The sequence below is a fragment of the Magnolia sinica genome, chromosome 16 (assembly GCF_029962835.1).
Source record: "Magnolia sinica isolate HGM2019 chromosome 16, MsV1, whole genome shotgun sequence".
NCBI classification, from domain to species: domain Eukaryota; kingdom Viridiplantae; phylum Streptophyta; class Magnoliopsida; order Magnoliales; family Magnoliaceae; genus Magnolia; species Magnolia sinica.
Genome location: NC_080588.1, coordinates 912,631 through 936,807, shown reverse-complemented (window position 1 = coordinate 936,807; position 24,177 = coordinate 912,631). Strand labels below are relative to the sequence as shown.

At 40.3% G+C, this 24,177-nt stretch overlaps 1 protein-coding gene across 2 annotated transcripts; it reads right to left on the bottom strand.

The window, feature by feature from the left end:
* Nucleotides 1–21,951, bottom strand: LOC131229411 (EH domain-containing protein 1-like). 2 transcript variants are annotated; one of them, XM_058225367.1, is made up of 16 exons: nt 21,817–21,951; nt 21,655–21,734; nt 17,591–17,659; nt 17,433–17,490; nt 17,238–17,293; nt 17,103–17,145; nt 16,929–16,987; nt 16,405–16,518; nt 16,107–16,209; nt 15,962–16,011; nt 6,426–6,554; nt 6,090–6,341; nt 5,895–5,974; nt 1,950–2,076; nt 1,695–1,838; nt 1–490 (listed from the first exon to the last, which is right to left on the bottom strand). In XM_058225367.1, exons 1-16 carry the CDS (start codon nt 21,899–21,901, stop codon nt 305–307), a joined length of 1,635 nt encoding a protein of 544 aa, XP_058081350.1. In that variant the 5' UTR covers nt 21,902–21,951; the 3' UTR covers nt 1–304. The 2 variants fall into 2 exon arrangements, with proteins under 2 accessions (XP_058081350.1, XP_058081351.1); XM_058225368.1 differs by having other exon boundaries at nt 17,238–17,290.
* Between the last annotated feature and the right edge of the window lie 2,226 nt (nt 21,952–24,177).

Here is a 24,177-nt window from a genome sequence, read left to right as displayed (position 1 = left end):
GACATTAAAAGCCTGAAATCAACTGACACTGAAATCCGACGAATAGAGAGTAATAGATGTTTGTGTTTCCTTTAGAACAAGCTACAATTGTCCTGGACTAATACAAGCATAATCTAGCTTTCAACCAGGATATGATTGATATCCTTAATGCACACATTTGAGTATAAGCATGCCCATATGAATACTTGAATGAGATAGAAAATGGTAGTAATCAAAAGACAGCATAAGCAAGATATACAAATTGCATCGCCACACCCATCAGCCATTCGCAATCTCTTTTCCTTCTCTTCAGCTAAAAATCTTATCATTCGTAAGGATTTCTAAAGTTCTTGAGGAGCTCCGGTATGTCGTATCCCAGCATATCATCAATGGCTTGTATCATCTTTGGCTTCAACTTCTCAAACTTGTCAATACTATATCCACTCAAGACTTCCTTGAAGTGATCGACGTTGGGGAAATCACCTGCTGGTAGATGGAACTCTCTTTGGACCTTATTTCAATGACAAGAAAAGGAAACAGCTATTTAGTGACAGCGCTCCTTGTTTAAGATCTAACAAACATCACCAATTACTTCCAAAGAAATCCATAAGCACATAAATAGGACTACCATTTGGGTTTAGGTAACCCAACAGACCCAACCCCAAGTTCAGGTCGGGTTAGAATCCGAAAAGTCCCACCCAATTTGAAATCAGGTTGGTTTTGGGTTGAGCAAATTTGGGTTAGGTCAGGTCCGTTTATAGAGTTGAGTATGGAGGAATTCATTTTGGGTTCAGGTTGGAATTCGGGTTGGGTCGGGCTGTGGGTTGAGTCCTCTTCAGGCTGGGTCAAGCTCAGGTTGAACCTCAATCTGATCCAAACCACCCAAGATGCACCTCTACACATAACTACCAGAAATTACTCATACACCCTTCCAGCAATGATTCCGGAGCATTTATGTAAGAAAACTCTTACATAAGGTCATTGTCCAGTCAAGCTGTATAATTTTTATCACAAACATATTAGAAATCCCAGATCAGGCCATGCTGGACATTTCATTCAAAATTACATGACGGGTCAGGCCAAGCTCAGACCCACCTTGTACCTTAAGGTAGGAATGGGCATACTCAACCAGGCCAAGCATGGGCCATTTCTAGTCATGCAAGACATGAAAAGATCTATTATTTGAGAGGAAAACATACATTCTCTTTTTTATCGAGCAGTCACTTGGCCTAATCTGCTGTACATGCAGGGGCCACCTCTTAACGTGCTAAATCATCCATATAGCGGGCCTATGAGGCACAAGATTATGCCAAAAATCTCTCCCATTGGATGATCTATAGCACCCAGATGGGAACCCTTAAATGCAGTCCATTGCTTGCAATTTTCAATTTTCATTGAAGGGCTGGAAATCTGATAGGGGAGGTATTAGGAGATATAGCCCACCAGATCAATAGCTTAGACTACCAAAAAGTGGACCCAACCACTACCATTGCTGGTCGACCAAAAAAAGATGTTTCCTTTGAAAGAGCATAATATGATGCCTCACAATTTAAATCAATACAATACATTTCAAATAAAATCACTGAAAGTAGAAATTATCTATTGAAGTGTGATGCATGCAAGATGTAAATGACAACAAAAATAAAAATAAAAAAATGCAAACGCACAAGTACGCGCGCAAACACACACACACACACACATAGAGATCTACAAACCTTTCCAAATTCATCCTCTAGATTATCAATGAGTCGTTGTTGAGTCTTAGCCTTGCCCATCATTGCTGGCATCTCCTTTTTAAGATGGCTGATTATGTATGCATGAATCTTAGCAGCTCTGGCACGTTTTACAAATTCATTGATCTGCAATGGAAGGGGTGATTAACCTCAGTGTCAAAAACATCAACATCAAAATAGATTTTGAAAAAATGAAGATGCAACAGAATAAGGCACATAAAATTCTATTAAACATACTCGGCGGTCGCAAGCCTTTTTAGGAATATCTTTTAAATCAGCAAGAAGGTCGTCTTGCTCCTTCTCAAACAGTTCCTTTCCAATTGGACCCACAGCTGCTTCATTTACAGGTTTGTCATTGAACGATCTGTCAAAGCCAAGAGGTGTTAACCTCAAGTAAGCCAACCTGAAAATCCAGATGAAGGCGACCTAGAGACACTGATCTAGATGGAAGCCTAGAAGGCAGTTGAAACAACAAAAAACCAACCGCCAACACCCCATTCAAAAGCCAGGCAGGTTCAAGACAAGAATGAAATTTTCATAGTAATTGAAACCTAACCAACAAATTTTCTTGATGCAGGACATGCATGTGACTAAATAATTAAGCGAGATCAATCATCAACTTAATCTAAATAATCAAATTTCATAAGCTACGCTAAATCATCAAATATATCAAGAATCAAGCATGTAACTATAAGAAGTTCAGGCCACATATATCAAACTACACAATGCATGACCATTAAATACTAAAAGAGGGGATTTTATGGATGTAGGAAAATCCAAGTAGCATGGGAATTAGTTTAATTTCAAAAAGGAAAAGCTAATACTACCTAGGTTTTGCTCAATTAGGGCCTGTTTGGACAGCGGTATTAGGTTGTATTAAAAGGGATTGCATTACTAATCCCACTTTGAAATTCCGAATGGCATATTTGGAAGGAGTGTGAGATGGGATTAAAATTAACTTTGTAGGCTTTGGAAAATGAGCCTTGTGTTGGAAAGTGTGAGATGGGATTTCTAATCCCATGGATGATGGATTTTTGCTTCATCCAGGTTCAATCCAAATTTAATTTTAAAGTAAATCCTATACATTCCAAACATAGTATTAGAAAACATGGGATACACCCAATCCAGGGACAATACCTTACACATACATTTATTTTAACTTTTACAATTCCATCCACCTTAATCTCACCTAATGCAATTGCCAAACAGGTTTAGGGTTTAGGCCAACCCAGGGTTCATGGGATTTGGGGGAAAAAGTGAAATTAAGGCTTAGGTCGATTAATTGGTAAAGGGATTTTAGGCTTCAGGTTTTAATAGAAGGGAATTGGGGATTTGAAAGGTTGGAAGTTTGGAATTTAGGGCCAATTAGGGAAATTGGGAATCTAGGGTATAAGTGATTTGGGGAAACTTGGATATTTGGGAATGTAGGGTTTAGGTTAGAATTAAGGTAAGGGATTCAGAGGGGTTTCGATGTGGAAGCAAGAAGGAATCAAAGGGACGAAGGGTAGGTTGTACAACCGGATATAGGGGTTCACACGTGTGGTCATATGGTCACACGTGTGGGTTATTTTGGCTAAGGTTTGGGATTTCGAGGGTTGGGTTTATACAGGAGGATGTAAAGAGGAAAGGAAGGGATTTTGGTGAGTTTTGGGGAAATGGGAAGAAGCACAGATGAAAACTTTGATGAAGAAAAAGTAAAAATATGGAAGATAAGTGGAAGCCTCACACCTCCGTTGAATAGGAATGGCCTGTCACCAATCCTAATCTCCAAATCACATAAAGAAAGAAGAGAAACTTTGAAGTTTTTGTGAAGCAATAGCCTAATAAACCTAATATATAAATTATGTCCTTTATGTGCGATCCAACGGTGCGATTGATTAAATAATAATAATAATAATAAACCTAATATATAAATTATGTCCTTTAATGCATAAAACAAAATAAAACCGTAAAATAAACTAAATCCTAATAAAGTAAGAAATAAAAACTAAGACACCCTAAGTCCTAAAGTGTCCACAATCAAGGCAGGCCACAATCAAAAGTGGGTAAACAGTCCAATACGTGCGATCCAATGGTCCGATTGATGCGTGCACTCGATCCAATGGTTCGGAACTCCACAATACGTAGTCCACATGCATCTTCCGAGTGTGGGGTAGTCAAAGATGCACATACCATGTACATGAGGTTTTCTATGATGGCTAGGGATGCAATCTGAACCCCGCATGCGCCATGCAACATTCGTCTAGCCACAAAGAAGGCAGCGTCACTATCCTCCTCTGCTGGTACACTCTAAATGGTCGGATGTCTTCATCATTTCCCCATGTCTCACGTGGGGTGCTTGAAGGTGTACAATGGCACACTTGGCACGTGTGAGGCGCTTAATGATGTATGGTGGCACACGCTGCACATGTACGACTTGAAACATGTGACACATGAAGGGCAATTGAAGATTGAATCGACACATTTACAACCCTTGAAGATGGATGGTGGCAATTGTAGCACATTGGCACTTAGTACATGTATACCACAACCCTCTGGTTTGAGATGCATGTACCATAACATTAACAAACAAGTCTATTGTATTTTTAAGAAGAAGAAAGGCCCTCTAACTCGCAGAAAGTGAGACCAAGTTGCTGTCTCTTCTTTTTCTTTCTTTTTTCCTTTGGTCCAAAAAAAGTAGTCAAACCATGGACGGGTTGTTATTTCCAGACTAAGTAGTCGAGGACTAAACATTTGCAATTTTGCTGCTACCAAACAGCCCCTAACTAGATACAATGAGAAGATAGTAGAACCTTCCTCTTCCCTGCAGTATGTTGCAAGCAAGACGAATGTTTCAATTTGAGCTTGTCAAGTAATAAGCATTAAGAACTTCCTAAACATCATCTAAGAAGGAGGATTTGCCAATTTGATGCCAGGGCTCTTAGAACATGATGAGAATAAATTACACACATGGTTCCAAATCAAAAGTCACCAATGGCATATAAAACATAATAAAATGTGTAAGCCAATAGTATATAAACTCCACTGTAAAATTGCAGAATACGATGCCTGGATATGGACGGACAGGAATATGGGGAGTGGTGACACTGCACATTTTCAAAATTTTAGGACACTGATGCTAACACAGTTATCCCATCTGATACTTCAATACCATGAGAAATTGCTATGAATTAAGAAAACCATGAATCTAATGTTATAGTAGACTGTTAAACCAGGGGAAATTATACATAAAATATAATCCCCCATCCACCATCCATGCAGCAGGAAGAATAGTGGTGGGACTCTTAACCTTGTGGTCCCTCCCAATGATGATCCCCGGCTCGAAAGCCACACCAATTGAACAATCCTAGCCATCAGTTTGCTGCAAATACTCAGTTGAATGTCATTTGTTTACTATTTTTCTCCCAAACATCCTTCTGAAGGCCACAAGTGGATATCTAGGATCATCCAAATTGTGTAATTTTTTAACCATTGCCCATCCACCCCAAGGCCCACTGGCCAACTAGGTGTACTGTCCTAGTACATCGTCTGGCTTGCCTCATGTACAGTGGAAATGGAGGATGGGGGTGTAGGAGGTATCTCATAATATTACAAATATATCATGTAATTCCCATCAAACCACATCTGACAAGTATTCACGCAGCATCCAGTACCTTGTCGGTATTGCCACAGTACGATACCAAGAGCTTTGCTAAGCCCACATGCATTTGCAATAAAGCTCGCATACACACCACACGTCTCAACATGCCATTATAGGTCCCAGTTCTAATCCATCCATTAGAATGGCACCGCTATATTGATGCCCTAGATCAAGAATCGGGTTGATCCAATTATTGGATGTGCTATGGTTTGAAAAACAAATGAACAGCTCTAAAAACTTGGTTGAAGATTTCTAATGCATCCACCTGTTTCCGATATCGGGGTTCACATGCTGAGTGGACTAGATTTATTTTTGGGCAAGCATGTACAATGTAGGACCAACTTGATGGATGCATTCGATCTCGCACCTATACACCAAGCTGCCACGTGGGGCATGCACATTTTCTTTATTGCACATGCACGTGTGCTTAGCAAAGCTTGCCGTAGCGATATCCTTAGCATATACAATATCTGGCATCCTGCGTTAGCAACTCCTACAACTTTAACAAATAAAGAAATAAGCATGTCAGAGACAGACTATACCCAATGTAAACACGCATAACTTCAGGAGTATTCAAAACTTTTCCAAGAGACCACATCAAGGCTCCATAAACTCTCATCAGCTGCAGTAATAAGGACCGGCAAACAAATTAAAAACATTGCTGCCAAGTGCAATTAAGTACAGAGAACAAACAGCAAAATAAGATTTCAGAAAATAAAACAAATCAGAATTTTTACCTGTTGTGTGTCAACTTGGTCTGCCTTATTCAGAACCACACGTATCTTGTCATCATGGCCACGCAGAGATCCAATCACACGCTTGAATTCATCACTGATATCAAGTTTATAAGGATCAAATAAAAGAAGGATAAGATCACACTTCGATGCAAACCACGATGTAATGCCGGTAAAATCGTAGCTGCGCTGCGTCCGTTGCTTTTCTCCAGAAAGGACTCCAGGTGTATCGACAAAGGTGATGTGTTCTAGTAGCTAGGAATACAGAAGAATGGTGAGTTTCTGAAATATATGAATGAATTATTGGTTTTTCATGTTGAGAGCACAAGGAAATCTCACTGAATTTGGCATCTGGGAACATTGAAATTTTGATAAAAATGCAGTTCCAAATGTTGTGAGGCCACTAAAAGGCATGTCTGCTTGCACAGCAATAGTGTTTCCTGGGATACTCCTTTCATCAGGTCCTGACTGTAGAAGAAAAAGAAGTCATGAATTTCAAAATCTGCTCTCAAATTAACACATTCAATTAAATTCATTTTATGAGTAGCTTGACAAAACTAAGATAAAAGAATGCTTCAGATTCTGGAAGTGGTTGAGAGCAAGACCCCAACAACGGTCCCACAGTTTATATTTATGGATCCTTATAAAGCATTTGTCATTGTCAAAAAAAGAGATCTATGAGTGTGATGAAAAGCCCAAACTCAGTCCAATGCCCCAAGGCCCATGTAACCAAATTTCAAGTGTTGGTTGTCATGGGGTTGGAAGTGAAAGAACACATAAGATTTGCACAAAATTCCCCCTCTCGAGGGGTTTTTATTGATCTGTGGAGACTTTTGCATTCCCAGCTAAGATATTACAAAAGCCGGCAGGCCTTGGAAAGTTTTGATATAAGGAGGAATTCACAGATCCTCCAGATATGGAGCTCATAGTGCTTTGAAACCAAATACATTACCACAATGGAATCTTCTTCAATAAGGTCTAGAGGGTAAGCTACATAAGCAATATACTGATTCCTCCCTAGCAACGCACTCAATGTGGTAGCATCATCCTTTGTAATGATCGAGGCTTGTAAGTCCCTCAGTCCACATAGTCCAATAGAAGATTCGGTAGCTACCAAATCCCCTGCTTCATCAAGCAAAACTACAGTTTGAGGAGTTTGAGTGTTTGCATTCACACCAAGAGAGTGATCGCGTGCGACTGTCTTTTGAAGCACTAAGACATCAAAGACAAATTGTTGTTGATGTACTTCTAGCTTTAGGGAGTTAAAAGTGAAATATGGATGATAGTGTACCCAAGCAGCAAGGGGTGATGTGACTGTGAACACATTGTTTTTATAGAAAGTCCATCAAGACAGGTTTTCCCTGGAGAGATGGCCTAGGGACAGTGATGCCTCTCTAGGGCCACCTGATATTGGTCTAATGGGATATAGTCTGGGGAGATGTACATGGTTGGGACCAAAGGGTTGGTGTGTTAAAACTGACACTAGCATGACATCTTATAGGGCATGTGGTACTCTCCTTTTTTTTTGAAAGGTAACAGGGCATGTGGTAATAAAAGAAGAAAGATCCTACATCAATAGGGCTGTCAACAGGCCAGGCATAGGGTTGGCTTTGGCCTGGATTTTGAACTGTTTGGGCCAGGCCTGACGGGTGCCTAACCAAAATTTTGATTTTGCTAAGCCCAAGCCCAGCCCGACAGGCGACAACCCCGTATGTCTAGATGCCTTGTCAGGATCCATTTAAGAGAGCATGGTTGAGTGCTATTGTTGTTGACATGGATCCTAGTGGTTGAGCTTGGCAAGTTGGTGCCTTTTGTGAAACATGTCTTGGAATGGGCCCTATGCTCACGAGCATGAACACAACAGCGTCCTAAAGATAGTCCCCTAGATATGGCAACTATGTGGTTCAATGCATTGGCACATGCAAAGAGGAGTCCTGTGGCATTCAGGTGATTCGGATCTGTGTGAGATATAGATCTCAGCAGATGCATGGTTGGGTGATGCAGGACAATTAACCACTTGCTCTAAAAGCTCGAACTGTTAAAGTATGGCGAATTAATCCCTTTATCTCATAGCTCAGGCCCCACATCTTATGGGTTAGGACCTCAGCCGAACCCCCTTCGTGGGCCCCAAATCACATGGGCCGCCCACCCCGAGTGTGTCCCCGCATCCCACGGGCTACCCCACTCGAGCCCGGTGTGAAATGTGCATTAATCACCCCTGGTAAGGAGTCTCGAACACGAGACCTCCCCCATGGGCCCCAAATCACATGGGTCACCCACCCCGAGTGTGCCCCTGCATCCCACAGGTGACCCCACTTGAGCCCAGTGTGAAAACACCCCTGCATTAATCACCCCCGATGAGGAGTCTCGAACACGAGACCTCCCACTCTGATCCCAATTTGAGGCAGGACAATTAACCACTTGCTCTAAAAGCTCGAACTGTTAGAGTATGGCGAATTAATCCCTTTATCTCATAGCCCAGGACCCACATCTCATGGGTTAGGACCTCGGCCAAACCCCTTTTGTGGGCCTCAAATCACATGGGCCGCCCACCTCGAGCTACCCCACTTGAGTCTGGTGTGAAATGTGCATTAATCACCCCTGGTAAGGAGTCTTGAACACGAGACCTCCCCTGTGGGCCCCAAATTGCATGGGTCACCCACCCCGGGTGTGCCCCTGCATCCCAAAGGTGACCCCACTCGAGCCCGGTGTGAAAACGCCCCTACATTATTGGGTGCATAAGGAAAAGCCCGTGGGGCAAGTGTCATGGCTAACACAAATGTATAGCTCAATCCACTTGTAACTTCTATGTGCATGCTACTGTATAGTACTATGCACAATAGTGTCATGGTGTTGAGACATAAAAAGTATCGTCTCGGAGTATGGTTCAAAATGGGGTTACATCTGAAGCTTCAAGCATGCCTAAGTATCTTTCAGAAATAAAGATTGAAAAAAAAAAAAGAATAAAAAAAGCAAAGCCTGTGTTGATTGCACCCTCCTAATAGTAGAGGGTGCAGAATTTGCAGATCATTGTAATTCCTATCACACATCAAGGGCATGCCTTGTTTATAGGAGACCACTGTGCTTCAAAGGCTTGTTTCAACCATTGCCTAGTGGTGGTGGCTACGGCTGTCAACGGGTCTGGCATGGGGTAGGTCTTGGCCCAGATTTTGAACTATTTTGGGCTGGGCCGTCGAGCCGGGCCTATTCAAAATTATGACAAGCCCAACCCGGCCCATTAACACCCTAGTGGTGGCTGGAGGGTGTGTTGTGGTAAAATCAGAGTATTTTCCCTACTGGATAGGACAGTGTGGATCATGCTATGTCCCAGTGCACGCCTTCATGAGACAAGGGAGAGCAACTTGTCTCTATAGGGCGCACCACGTATACTTGTCAACCGGCCATAGAAAGCTTCTTCATCCAATGAGAGTGCACCACAGGCTAAGATGGTTTGCTAGTACAAGACACATGTCACCTGTTGGTTCCTTTAGCCAATCGAAGCTTGCCACATGTCCCATAAGCTTCTGGACCCTCTGGATTTTGTCTATAGATACCATCGCATGGGTTTGAGAGATGAAGAGAATTTTTGTTCTCAAAGTTGCCTTCGAGAAATCCCTTCAAAACTCCAATGTGCATCGTTCGTTCCAAGTAAAAACCCCAAGGCATTTCCATTCTTGCACCCAAGGAAATGAAAATACCCAAGGCACCTCCATTCGTGTGCCCAAGGAAAACTAAAATCCCCAAGCCACATCCATTCTCATGCCTAGGTTGGGCAGAATCCGACCCGATCAGAAACGAACCGAAGGCCTAGATCGGTGCAATTCGAGTAGGACCACTCAAATCCGATCGTACATCGGATCAACTTTGGATCGTGGTCAATCCAGACCGATCTGACCCGAAATCCGATCTGAATGGATCTGATCCGATTCGGTTGGGTACTATATAAGTAATACTTTTTATTTTCATTTTTTTACTACCCGCCTCACCTGAACTAAATCCTAATCCCTCCCTTCTCTTTCTCTACCCGAACGGCGCTGTACCCACCCATCTCCCCTCCTTTCTCTCCGCCTTTCTCTCCTCTCATTATTTCTCTCCTCCTTTCTCTCCTTCTTTCTCTGTAGATTTCCCACCTCTCCTTCTCAGTTCAGGTCAGGCTAGTAAGGATCCGGATCGGATCGAGTCAACCCTGCTGGACTCAGTCCTGGATCAAATTAAGTTCGGGTCAGGTTCTTAGAAAATTTGGATCAGTCGAGTCGGACCGGTCCGACTCAACTCGATGCCCACCTCTACTCATGCCTGGTGAAGTAATTAACAGGGTTGTGGTCCATTCAACCCCTTCACAAGGCAGCAAGATGATCTTCATTTCATAGATCACCAACGTAAATGATCTTGTCTACTGCTCGCGCCCTCCTAAAAGCCAATCACAGAGGGCATTCTATCTATTGCTCGTGCCCTCTCTGGAGCTGGCAGTCGAAGCTAGTATAGTGTCCACTTGTGCCCTCACGGGGCGTGGTTGCGAGCAATGTTGTCAAAATGGTTACTGTATTGCAAATTGTAATAGGAGTTGAATCTTATCGAATTGCAAATCGTAAGATTTTTGTATAATTTTCTTAAAATTTTGGGGAAAAAATGAAAAATATAGATAAATCAGAAAAAATTTAAAACTCATCAATCATCCTTTGCCATTAATATGCACTAAGCAATACCAAATCATGATAGTGTTAAAGGATTCTTATCTTTCTTTAATCCTGTCTTTCAAGAAATTTCCTTTGAAAAACACACAAGGTACCTTTCTTGAATGTAGAATCACGTTGGAAAAGCGGCATTTGATAGTGTAGACTGACGAAAAAAGATATTTTGATTTCTAAACATCATTCCACAATACACATAAGTCAACATGATTGTTACCATCCACAAAAACATTCCACATAAGTCATACATCAATGGGGTGTTTCGACTAGTTAAGAGGTAAGAAATCATTAAAAAAAAAAAAAAAAACTCCATGATTTTATGTTGAAGACAATATATATAATATAATCTCTTATAAAGAACAAATAGAATAATGTATCTTTTCTAAACGATTCGTAAAGCCTCCACCAATTTAAAAAGATAAAATGAAAGTCGAGTGAAGCTTAAAATAAAAGAGAACAAGTATAATTTGAATCATAATTCAGGATTTGAATCGTAAATCATAGGATTCAAATCATAGAATCATAGGAGTCATATAAGAAGGGATTCAAGGTGGCAATCAAATTGTTTTGCTTAAGATTCGGCTAAAATCGTATATAGTAAATCGTAGGATTTCGACAACACTAGTTACAAGTGCCTCTATTATGGTGGCCTTGGTCCTTCTTTGGGCATGGCTCATAACTTCCTATGCCTACAGTTCACACCCTCTAGAGATTATTTACGGCTAGTGCCCTCTGGAGATAATTTGTTGCTAGCACCCTCTTAAGATTCTCATAGTCCGCACCCTCCGGGGTACATGCATCACCAAGCTCTTTGAAGGCTATCCACAGCCTTGTACGCCCTACACTCTCTATGGGCGTGGGCCATATGCCTTGTGCCCTCTGCAGTACCCCACAACGTCCTATACAAATCACGCACCTTGTCCCCTCTGTGGACTATGTTGTCAGCATCCTTTGTTGCCATCCTACCTAGCTTAGAACGGAGTTGTCTCACCCTTTTCAAGAAGTCAATCAGATAGCCCGAAAAGCTATGATTAGAGCTGTATACAAGTCGAGTTAGCTCGGTCAGCTCACTCGACTCCACTTGGAAAAGCTCGACTCGCCTTGGCTCGAAATTGGATTCGGACCGAGTTGAGTTGGTTTTTGGAGCTCGGAAAATTTTCAAGCTGAGTTCGAGCTTGCCCAAACTCGACTCGACTCAACTCAAACCCCAACTCGGATTGAATCAGCTCGGTGACTCGATTATTTTGATCTTGATGATCCTCGTTGAGTGTTTGATGAAATGACTCAACGAAGTGTTGTTTCTTGAACTGCCCTCATATCAGGGTATTCTTAAAATCGACATTCGAGGGAAAATTAAAGAAACAAATCACCACAACAACAAAAAAAACTTTATATTGTAGGATTGCCCTCATATCTTGATCTTGATGTTGCTCGCCAAGTGTTTGATGAAATGCCTGCAAAGTGTTGTTACTGTTTTGCATTCTGTGGGAGATTGAAGATGCATTCTATGTGTTTGAGAAAATGTCGCATGGGCTCGAACTGGCCCGAGTTGCTGACCAAACCGAGCCGAGTTGGCCAATCAAGCTCGAGGACCGAGTCGAGGTTGGCTAGTGGCCGAGCTGAGTTCGAGTTGGGGTTGGTTGTTGGTTGAGCCAAGTCGAGTTGTGCCAAGCTCAACTCAATTCGAGTCGTGTATAGCCCTAGCCATGACGCTCGTATTAGAGCACTTCATATGCCATTATGCTTATTGTTCAATCATCTATCATGACTCCTCATCCACAAATGATGCTTACCAATTGATTTGAGCCCATGCTTGCTCATAAGGTGATCAAAGCTTACTATAATGCCTCTTATGAGTGAGTGCCAAACCACCATATGGTGCACTCTCTTTCCAGTATAGCATCCATGATGCCCAAACACATTAACAATGTCAAACACTATCCATATTATTAATCTCGTTATGCAGCAAGGCAACCGGGGTTGCTTGCCTCCCATTATGTAATGATGCGTTCTCCATCATAAACATGGCTCGATGCTACTTGTCTCGAAGATACACATGTTGAACATGAATATTACCACATTTCTAGATCCGTCCATCTGAAATTGATGGCATCATGAATTCTATACTAGAGAGATCATCAATAAGATGGTATACTTATATATGTCGTCCCACCATGTGAGGGGCACGGAACCCAAATTGATTGATGACAAACATTGTGTGGATCGTTTGAGTTATGCTCTGAGAATGAGGAGCTATAAATATGACATGCATTCTTCACATTGCATTGCAGTCATTATTTCTTCCTATTATTATACAGATCATAATTTATCTAATATTGCCTTAAGGTCAAGGACTATTCTATGTAACGTAATTAAGGGCTTGTGCCAAACTATAGCCTGGAATGTAGTAAGAACCCAAATTAATAAAAGGCTTAATAAAGACCCCTCGACTATATTAGCTCTTCACTATTTCTATGTATGTTGATAATGGTTGTGAAAGTTCTATGGATGCCTATGAAATTTCCATACCCATCAAAATTGATGTAACCACATGGCTAACACAAAAGTGCCGTGACAAACATCAATATGTTGCACCTAGTTGATGTACTAAAACATCCAGCCATATGTGTCTTGGTTTGGCACATGAGATAGGTCCATGATTGATCTCCAAGCCCTATGAGAGAGAAAAACAGACCTCTAAATTAGGGTATCTTTGCAAGTGCAAAAAACAATATTCGCCCATGAATGGTAGACAGGCATAGTGTGCCGTAACGGCCATTACATAAAGGTAACGGTAGCAACTGTTACATGTTTCAGGCTCGTAATAGAAAAAATTACCCATAACGGTTGTTACAGCCCTCGTAATGGCCCATTATGTCACCCATAAAGGCTGTAATAGCCCCGTGGCAGTCCATTACGGAGCGATACGAGCTTTTCGGGCTTTTTCCAATAGAGAGAGAGAGAGAGAGAGTAACAGCCGTTATGGGAGCCGTAATGGCCATGACAGCCCGTATCGTAAAGGTAACAGTGGTGGCCGTTACAGCCACCATTACCGTTACGAAATACTTTGTAAACAAGTGCCATTTATAACGATGTACGGTTGAGTGAAGTTTAGTGCAATAGTCCCTATGAAGGTGAAGGGAAAACTGATTGTGCGCATGAATTAGAGATCTAAGGATCTCTCAGATGAACAAACATGGACGTGTTTAGTACTTGGATCACAAAAGCAAATTGGGGTCTAAAGTTTGCCAAGGTGGGTTCAAGTGTAGTGTTATGAGTGACACAAAAGCAATAGCCTTCAACAGTCTACTCTAGCCCCATGACCATCCCAAGAATTGTTTCAAGGTTGTAAGTACTAAAGGTCCAAAGGAAACGTTCATAAGACAGATGATTTTTCATCTGCAAGGGATTTGTAAGGAAACGACTCCAAGCTTACAAGAAGATAAAAGCATCTTCTTAGATGATCTGTCGTGAGCAAAGAAGAATCGAAAGGTTCTTTAGCCAATGGACCTTCTCCTAGCAATGAAAATAAGTGGGCCTCACCAAGGCATCAAGTGCCCATTGGACAAATGCTAGGGTGTGAGTAACTAAGGTTAAAAGTGGTAACCACCAAATAGTACAAGAAGAAAGTCTATCCTTAAAGTGAAGGCCACATGCCTCAACCTCAAATTGCAATTAGCCCGATAAAGCAATTCATCCCACAAGACTAGATATTTTTGTATCACCGACATCGCATCAAACTAATGGAAAATTGAACTATGGAATAAAGGACCACTATAGTACATCATATTAATCCCCGTATGAAACCATTAGTCTGGATGGAGAACAAAAAACTCAACAAGGGAATAAGGAATAAAAACTATGCAAGCCTAAACACATACAAACTCATGAATATGATGACTTCTAGTTCAATTGCTAATCTCACTTTTATGCATCTCCCAAAAAAAACTCCATTCTTTGGGGAATCTAACTCCCGCAAGAAAGTACATAACCCATTAACCCTTCTTTGTTGAAAGAAGAAGGTAGCAATCTATGAAAGAGATAGGGCCCCAAGAATTCTAGAATCAAGCCCTTCTCAATGATTGCTTCAATGGAATTTACATGGGATCTACTCTTAACGCCCAATTGCCAGGTATTTTAAGGCATTTTGTCAATGCCCAACTCATCCATGATCAAAACCAATCCAAGTGGTTGAGTTACAAGATTTGAATGGGTCGTGTTGGGTCCTTTTAATATGAAAAAAGAGGGGGAAAGAGAGAAAAAAAATAGAAAGATATATTGATGCAATCCAGTTCTCATGTAGGAATCCTCATATGTGTACTCAAGGTGAGCTACAATATGAAGTTCCTTTCACCAAATTCAATGTTTGACTAAGGGTACTATAGGTATTTACTTTCTTTCTTTCTTTTTCTTTTGATAGTTTATGTAAATTAAGTAAAAGAGGTTTATGGGGTTTTTTAGACATTATCAGAAACTGACTCTAGACTTGTTATTTTCTTTTAAAATGATGGTCAAGATTGGATATAACAAGGAATTGAGATTGCTTAGCATTTTAGGTTCAGCAGCTCGTGCTTTCTTATGTGGTCATGTTATTCTTTGCTTTGAAGTTCGGTGCTTTTTGCTCCTGAAGGGATCATAAACTGTTGGAACAATGTGTATCTTGTTGATGACTAATGACATAATTTATGTTACTATTGACAATTATTTGCTTTGCTATCACTTTGACATACCTCGTTAAATATTAAATTTTTACAACATAATTTTTTCAGACATTCATCACTTTCCGATATATTTTCCAATGTCGATTCACAATCATGTCAACGGATCAAGCAAGCTCTAGCAGTTATATCTATAGATCAATAATTTATCAAGCAGCTTTAAAAAATAAAATAAAATAAAATAAAAAAGAAGGAAAGAAAGTGTCCACTGCAAGCATGCTATAAGAATAGTTATTCTATGTAGCTAAACTTATGTCCGTAGCAATAAAACTCTAAATACAAAGAATTGCAGGTTGAAAAAACAGAAGATTTTTTTCTTTTTTTCAAGGATACAAAATAAAGGTGGATTATCGAAGATGATAACCATCATGAAGAACATATCTTGATAAAAACTGGTTACATATCAATTTAAACAAACCAATATTTTCAGGGTCAGGAAGGAAATACAAAAGTAGCTATGAAATACCATAACAACAACGAATCTGTCAGTCGTAGGTTCAGGTCCGATGTGAGCTCCTGCTCAGAGCAAAGGAAATGGTAAGCACATGTGCTCTCTTTCTTTCTTGCAGAAGAAAAGTGACAAACAAATTAAAACAAATAGTTTAATCTACCTGGATAGCTGCTTCGTAGCAAATGTTTAATGAATGTTGTTTTTCCGGTGGAATACTGGCCTAACAGCATAACCATGGGCTTGGCATCAAAATCACTGCTTGTCTGCAAAAGAAGGGAGCGATAAGAAAGCCATGAAAATGTATTGAAACTTAGTATGTAGAATCCTCAACATCAACTTGCATAACTTTTCTCAAAGAATGTCCCAAGTATAATTTCTAGGGGAGGTAAATGGCATGAGCTGCACTAAGACAAACTGAGACCATATCGATCCAAGGTCCAACTGTATGTTCAACTCACCAATAGTGGAGAAGCAAAATCGTTGAAACGATAAGTAACTTCCAATGGCTGCAGTTTTTCAATGTATAACCTCTTCAAGCCATCAACTATTGACGTAACAGAGCTGAGAGGCATCTGAAAATGCACAGAAGTATAAAAACAAATTATCATCTAAGAAACCAGATAAGGGATAGAAATATTTTTATACTGAAATAAACAAAGATATGATAGAAGGTGCCTACAGTGTGGATTCTGCAAAAAGAATCACCCTAGGTAGTACATGCAACTATGCAGTAAAAACATTCTATGTGGCGAACAGAAAGAGTCAAGATTGAAATAGCAAATATGAGCCGTATGCATGGACTATCATAACATTAGGAGCATCAAATGAAATCGCCACCAGATTTAAATATCCAAATATGAAAATTGCATGGAAGATGTTAACTTTAATCCAAAGTTCTAAACCGCACACCAATATGGTCCTTAGTATCACAAAGCAGGAACAGGTAGGACCAGTTCTCAAATAAGGTAACCTGAAAGAATACCTTTTTTACAGATTTTGAGGCAGACCACAGGAATGATGGTGTTTGTGGCTGAGGAGTTACTGCATTATTATCAATGAGCCAAGTTGAGAAAAAAAAAAAAAACAAAACAAAACAAAAAACAAAGAACCAACATCATCAATTGCCCACATCCCTGTTAAGCAGAAGTTTCCTTACAATTTATATCAGGATCACTTATTTTCAATGAAGGCTTACTTTTCTGAAAATAATCGACATATAAACAAGTTAGAAGAGCCATCCATGCAAAATACACTGCAAGTGAAGGAGAGAAAAATAAAATCGCCTACGTACAGCTATTAATGTATCCAAACCTTCCATCACCGGAGGTTCCAAATGCTCCAAATCTACTGCAATTGAAAGATGTAGGATCAGCATGCTTACAACAGGTGATGAAATGGTCTCATTTGATCAAATTATAATTGAATCAATCATTTTCAGCAATATATGTCCTTAAAGAACCAAGGCAGCTTATATTTCCATGTTTACCTGCAGTAGTAAGCATGTCCTGAGTAATTTCATGTCCTGCTTGCGCCAGAGCAATTAGCTGATCATTCCAATGGGGTTACAAGAGATTGAGAAGGACCATGAATCAAGTTTCATACGAACATTGATATATAATGCAAAGAAGAGTTTTGAGGCAGTACCTGCATTGCAGTAATGAACTCTCTGAAACCGAGAAATCCTTGACGCTTCAAGTCTGCAATCGCCCACACCTTTGGCAGAAAATTGCCGAATTAATAGGGCAATACAAGTAAAACCCAAGTAACAAGAATGGAAGGAAAAGAACAGAAATCATCACTTCATTCCCTCTACAACTGAAAATTTTGCATGACAGAAGGAATAAACCATACATTCTTTTTTTTTTTTTTTGCAAACTTAGACTGGAAACAAGGGAGAACATGTTAACCAATCATGGAGGAGAAAGTCTTTCCATATATTGTCCATTCATGAGAATGGCAAAACAAAAGAAAGCAGATGATTGCTTAATAACAGCGCCATGCTGGCTCTTTGTAAAGCATATGGAGCATACCTCAAGAATAAACATTCGCAGCTTCAAAGTTGCCACTGTACACTTGCCTACCATGGCTGCAGATAAGGGCACCACATTTACCAACTCGAGTTCATTTCTACAATTCCTAATAAAGGAAATGTGTATACTTATCAAACATGGTAGGAAGGGTCCTTATTGGCCCAATAGCCAGAAGAAGAAAAAAAATGTAGGCAGAAAAGATTCTATGAGGATAACAGTACCTACCTTAAAAGATCCATAGCCACCCTACTGAAATCTGATAAGGTACAAAGATTCCAAATTTCAATTGAAGAAAGAAGCTTCTGTCAAGATTAAATAGACATTGGAGCATGTCTAGGCGGGCGCTAAATACCAAACATTTTGGAGTTCGTATTCAAAAGGACAGGAATCTAAAATCTGAGCTGTTTGATTTTCTCCAAAAATTCATGGTGAGGGTCAAGATTGATGCAAAAAGGGATCATTTCGTTATATTACTTACATTTAGCCTCCAGGACTAAACAAAACAGATGTGAGCTATCCTCTCCAATTTAATAGGCACTGAAAGTGGATAGGAATTGTAGCAGTGACACCAGGTTGTGTTGTAAGGGGTATGAGGATGCCCATAAGGAGAATTGCATCATTTCTTCATGGGGAAGAACTAGAATACTCGGGGCCACTTTGGATCATCAACAAAATGCACAGTATGGGTGATCTTCTCTGCAAATGAGAGTTGAAGGAAAATGGGTCCTCATCGTTATCATTCAACTCTCATTCTAGGGTGCTTCTTTCTGACAGGAGCATTTAGTACATCCCACCATCCACATTCTAGGGAATGTGTCAAATGGTCCCACTCACCCAAAATGTGGATACAATGCTGTGAAAATGCCACCATACAAATTCTTGAGTACATCAAAACAGAACAATAATTTCTTCTAAAAAATGCCAACTTCATTGCACAAAATCTAAAACAGCACCTATAGGCAATAGTAGTAGATGTATTTTGTAAGAGAAAGGGGAACACCTCCTGCTGTAATGCTTGAAGGCATGGGTTTAAGTTTCAAAATATCAGCCAATGGTCAACCATACAGCCAATATTGATCTATTTTTTGAAAGAGATAAAAAATTCGAAAGATTACTTTTATTTTGAACTTTGCTAGAATATTTGTGAATGACTGGATTTTAAATGCTGCAGTACAAGCAGCTACTGAGCACTTAATGGAGCACAACCCAATGGATAAAGTACAAGACGACTTCTTGGACAGTGGGTCCATATCAAAAACAATGGTGAATTGACTTGATTTTAATACACAAATAGCAAATGTGCCAATGTAGCAATACTAAAAGAACTGAAAGTACCAGTTGATGATCAATTCCACCCTTCGAATTGCCACAAAGTTGATAACTAAGCCCAACTTTTGCACCATGGCATAATACCAACAGCCTCTTGGTTTCTGGTATATACTAGAACAATATAAAGGAGGATCACCCTACTAACATCAGTAACTAACGAGCCCAATAATAAATAAGTAAATAAATAAATAAATATAACTCAATTTAATTCGTTGTTCCATGTCATAGGTTCGTATGTATGACCTTGTAGATCTTTATAGTTTATATACACCATAAAACTGGTTAGGAATCGTCTAGAATAAAGCCAGTTTAAACTACTATTGGCTCACATATTAATTGCCAACTCAATCTAACTTGCAATAGCAAGAAAAAATAATAAATAAATAAATAAGGAAATCTAAAACAAAGAATCCAATAAAAGAGTCAAAGCCTTACTAAAATGGGTGCTTATACAAACCATGTGGGGCTTTTGGACTTGTAAAAATGTACAAAGCCCTTCATATACTATTACTTAACAAAGCCCTTTTTTTCTCTCTTGTACATTCGTATATAATTCATTATTGAGTGTCACATTGGACCAGTCAGCAGGCCCCACAGTCCAACCAGTTGACAATCCGATCCATCCAATTGGATCTGTAGGTTGGTCTGATAGATCCATTGATTTGGTCCGGATCTTCGTCATGATCCTTGATCTAGTCCAGATCTCCAGTCAGGTCAATCTGGAACTTCGATGCAGTCCATATCTTCAATTTGGACCTCTAGATTAGCCTTATATTCAGTCTGGACCCTTGGATAGGCCCAGTTTTCAATCAGGCAGTAATGCAGTCCAATCAGGACCCTGGTTGGATGATTCGGTAGCCTGGATGCATCACGCATTCTAACTCACTGCAGGTTTGTCTTACCAATTGCTATGGCTGTGCAAAAATGAGAAGCAATGCACAAAATCTACCACATTGAAAAATACGGATTGTAAGAAAGATGTGAGGAAAAACAAGAAGAACAGAAACTGTTAAAATGGAAATATCATTTGTCATGAAGAAACAAGATTAAAGTTGCTCTACAGATTATCAAAGTAAGACCAAAAAGGAACCCTTTAGTCAGTGGGCCAAGGGGCCAATCGCAACAAGTGCATGAGACTTCCCAGAACTTTAGCGCACAGTACCCTCCATTGTTACATGGAAACAACACACCATGATCAGAACCACTCATCTAGGAGTGCCCTATGGATGGTCCATGGTACAAAAATGATCAGACCATACCATCAATACCTGCAAAAGGGCCCGTTTAAAACCAAAGGGCCAACAGCTCACAGTCAACGAGCAGAAGGCAGATTAACCAGATGAGGAATTATGTGATACATGAGCCAAAGGGTCTTCATTTCGAAAAGGCCCATTGACTAGGTGATTAATTATGTGATACACAAGCTGCATCTTTGCATATATACATGAGTCTTTATTTTTTACAAGTCGAGCCCATGGTTTGGTACTCTAAACCATTGATCTAGTGCTCCCCTCTAGATGGACAATGCCCCGAAAGTCTCCTCTCATAATCTTTCAATTGGCCTACAAACAGAATTAAGAAGAGAAGTGCAGAAATGGCCCACATTCAACTGCAAAAAAAGTCCTGGTATTGGTAGTGAAGATCTTCCAATCTAGGAGATGTTAGGGGTGGGATCCATTCAATGTGGATGCAACAGAACAGTGGTCTGGAAGATGGGCCACCCACTTGTCACAATTGAAAACCAACTATACAATGCAAGATGTGGGTCCTGTATCATGTAAGAGAAAAACTCGAATACTCTAATAGAGTCTAAACTGATTGCCCTGAGTCCACTGACTGGCCAATTAGTGGATGTCGAATGGACGGTTAGAAAACAGTCAGCAAACTGAACCCAACAAATAGTATCCATTAATCAGAGGCTAGGATCATCCCATTAATCTGCAATTAGGGTCATCACCTATCTACAGCGGGTCCCACAATTTCGACTGTTTCATTTGATTTACATCCATGCCACATGTACAACTTCGGAATGTACAATTTGAACCATCACTGTCTGCCAGAGCATCAAATAACAACTCATCTAGGAGAACTTAGGGGAAAGCTCCATCACTATAGCACACAATAGAAGAATGGTCTGGATTATCAAACCATGGGCCACTTGCCCAGATTTATAATAATAATAATAAACAGGGGTTTTGTATGATATAATCCCTGTGACTAGGTAATCAGGATCATATGAACAGTTAGGGCCGACCAGGTGACGGGCCAGTCACCGAGAAGGAATGCAGGTTTGGTGGTGTGAAGGACCGCTGAAAATAATATAGAAGGGGGAGGATGAGAGAGGGGAACCTGTTTGAGTTCTGGGCGGGATAGCTTGGACATGGCAAACAACTTTGTGGCATCGTTCCCGGTAATCCTTCCGTCGTTATCTGGAACAACAAAATCCATGTTTTCAGAGAGAAAAACGCAGATTTCAGAGGGGGGAGGAGAGAGAGAGAGAGAGAGAGAGACCTGAATCTGTATATGAAAACCATTCCTGATAGATCTTTTGGTGCTCTTTCGAGCATGAAGAGATTGGAGCAGAGAGGATCTCCATGGTCGAATCGCGAGAGAGAGAGAGAGAGAGAGAGAGAGAGAGAGAGAGAGAGAGAGAGGCTTTTTTTCAAATTTGGAATTTGATGAGAATGGGGAGGGAATTTTCTACTGACGATTTTATAGGGAGGAATTATTATTTGATGCATGTCCGGTAATCTTTGAACAATACACACCCGTCTTTAATTTTCAAAATGTGGGGCCTCTTTTTGATAATCCGAACCATTGGTCTGTTGAATCCTACCTTTATTATATTATAATATAAACATTTTCCGTATTAAAAATTTCACATACCAATATTAGGACTAATTTTAGTTGAACGTGGACCCTTGTATTTCTCTTCCTTACTATCTATTTGTTGGCCAAAAAAGGGATGCTCATTTTGTTGGAAATAACTTAATGTGACAAGAAGCTAAGTGGCCCCACCGTAATGCTTGTTAGAAATCCTTTTCTACGTCATGTTAAGACGTGGACTTAAAAATAAGGCAGATCTAAAACTCAAGTGAGCAGCACCCAAATAAACAGTGAAGATTGAAAATCGTACCTTGAAGCATTTGCTAAGGCCACAAAAGCTTTGGATCAAGCTTAATAACTTTGTGTTTTCAATTCATCCCGTAGGAATAATCTTATAAACAGTATATATGAACACAACATAGGACCTAGGGAAGTTTCAATGGTAGTCATTTCCGAACTTACTTTTTCCTATTATGAAACCTACTTGAATTTGAATTTTAGATCTACCTTTTTTTTTTTCCATGCCCTACTATAATTTGGAGTAAATTTCTAACAAGCACCAACTAACTACTTAGATTACTTATGAAAAGGAAGCTAAGTGGGGTCCATCATGATGTTTGTGAGAAATTAGCATTATCCATCCATTTTGCAATATCATGTTAAGACATTGGGCCAAAATGAGTTAGTCTGAAACTCAAATGGACCACACGACTGAAAATACTGAGTCCAAAACTCAAGTGGGTCACATGACAAGTATCAATGATGATTAAACTTGTTTCCCACTTATGGTGGTCCCCACTTAGTTTCCCTACGATGCTTACACCCATTTTCCGCACCCTAACATGGGCTAATGGAAAGCCGTCGCATGTTGAAACTATATGAATAGTATTGGTGGGAATCTTACCCGCACTCAAAGGAATCCTGGATTGATCTTTCTTTATCGACATGCATTTCATTATTAATACGAAGGCACAAACCCTTATACATGTAATGTAGAGTGGGTCGCGGACACTTTCATGTCCAAGATGGACCAGAGAAGGCCCGATCACAGGCAAAAGCCATCAAGACCGTCAAAACCTTAAAACAGTCATATCTCGCAAACCGGAATGAGTTACTCGATGTACCATATGTGATTTTGGGGTAGGATGAGTTACTAGAGCTGGGCATCGGATCGGATTGGGTCCAACTTGACCCGATCCGAAGTCTCAATGGCCTGATCTGAACTCGATCCGATCCGGGACTGCATCTAGGTCACCTGACTCGGACCGATCCGATACATGGTTAGCCTGATCCGAACCGAGTCCGACTCAGTAAGGGAAACCGAGTCGGATCGGGTTCAGTAGGATTCGAATCGTATGAATTTAATCCAACTGTTTCATGCGTTGTGATCCACTTCAGCCTTTAATATACCGTATTTTTGGGCTCAAGGCCTAAAATGATATGTCGAAATGGATGAACGGCTTAGATAAAACATATACATCAAGGTGGGCCCCACATGGCTCTAAAAGAACTCTTTGTACCGTATGCATGCTTTTACTTGAATGTGTTACGTGCACTACAGGAAATTGCAGTGATTGCTTTTCACGCAAGTAACTTGCTACAACGACGTTAGCAAGTTCTGTGGGTCTGATAATGGGGTATGTGTTATATCCAAACCGTCCATCCATTTGGCGAGCTCGTCATAAGGCTTGAGATGAAAAATAAGACAGATCTAACTATTAAGTGGACCACACAAAATGTTTAACGGTGAAAATCATTCTCTGCTACTATTTGTGGTGTGGTCCAGATGATCTTTGGATATTATTCATTTTTTTGATAATGCTCTACAATGATCTCTAAAAATATATGAACGGTGTAGATATAATAAATACATCACTATCGGGCCCATATAACTTTGATCTCCTTTGAACCGTTCGTACAACTCGGAGCTCGAGGAGCGTCAATTTCATCTTCCCACGCCACTACCTAGCTAGCTAGCATAGCTATAGAAGTGGATTGTGCACTATGTAACTCAGTACGCTAAGTGTATTGAGTAAACTCTGTGGG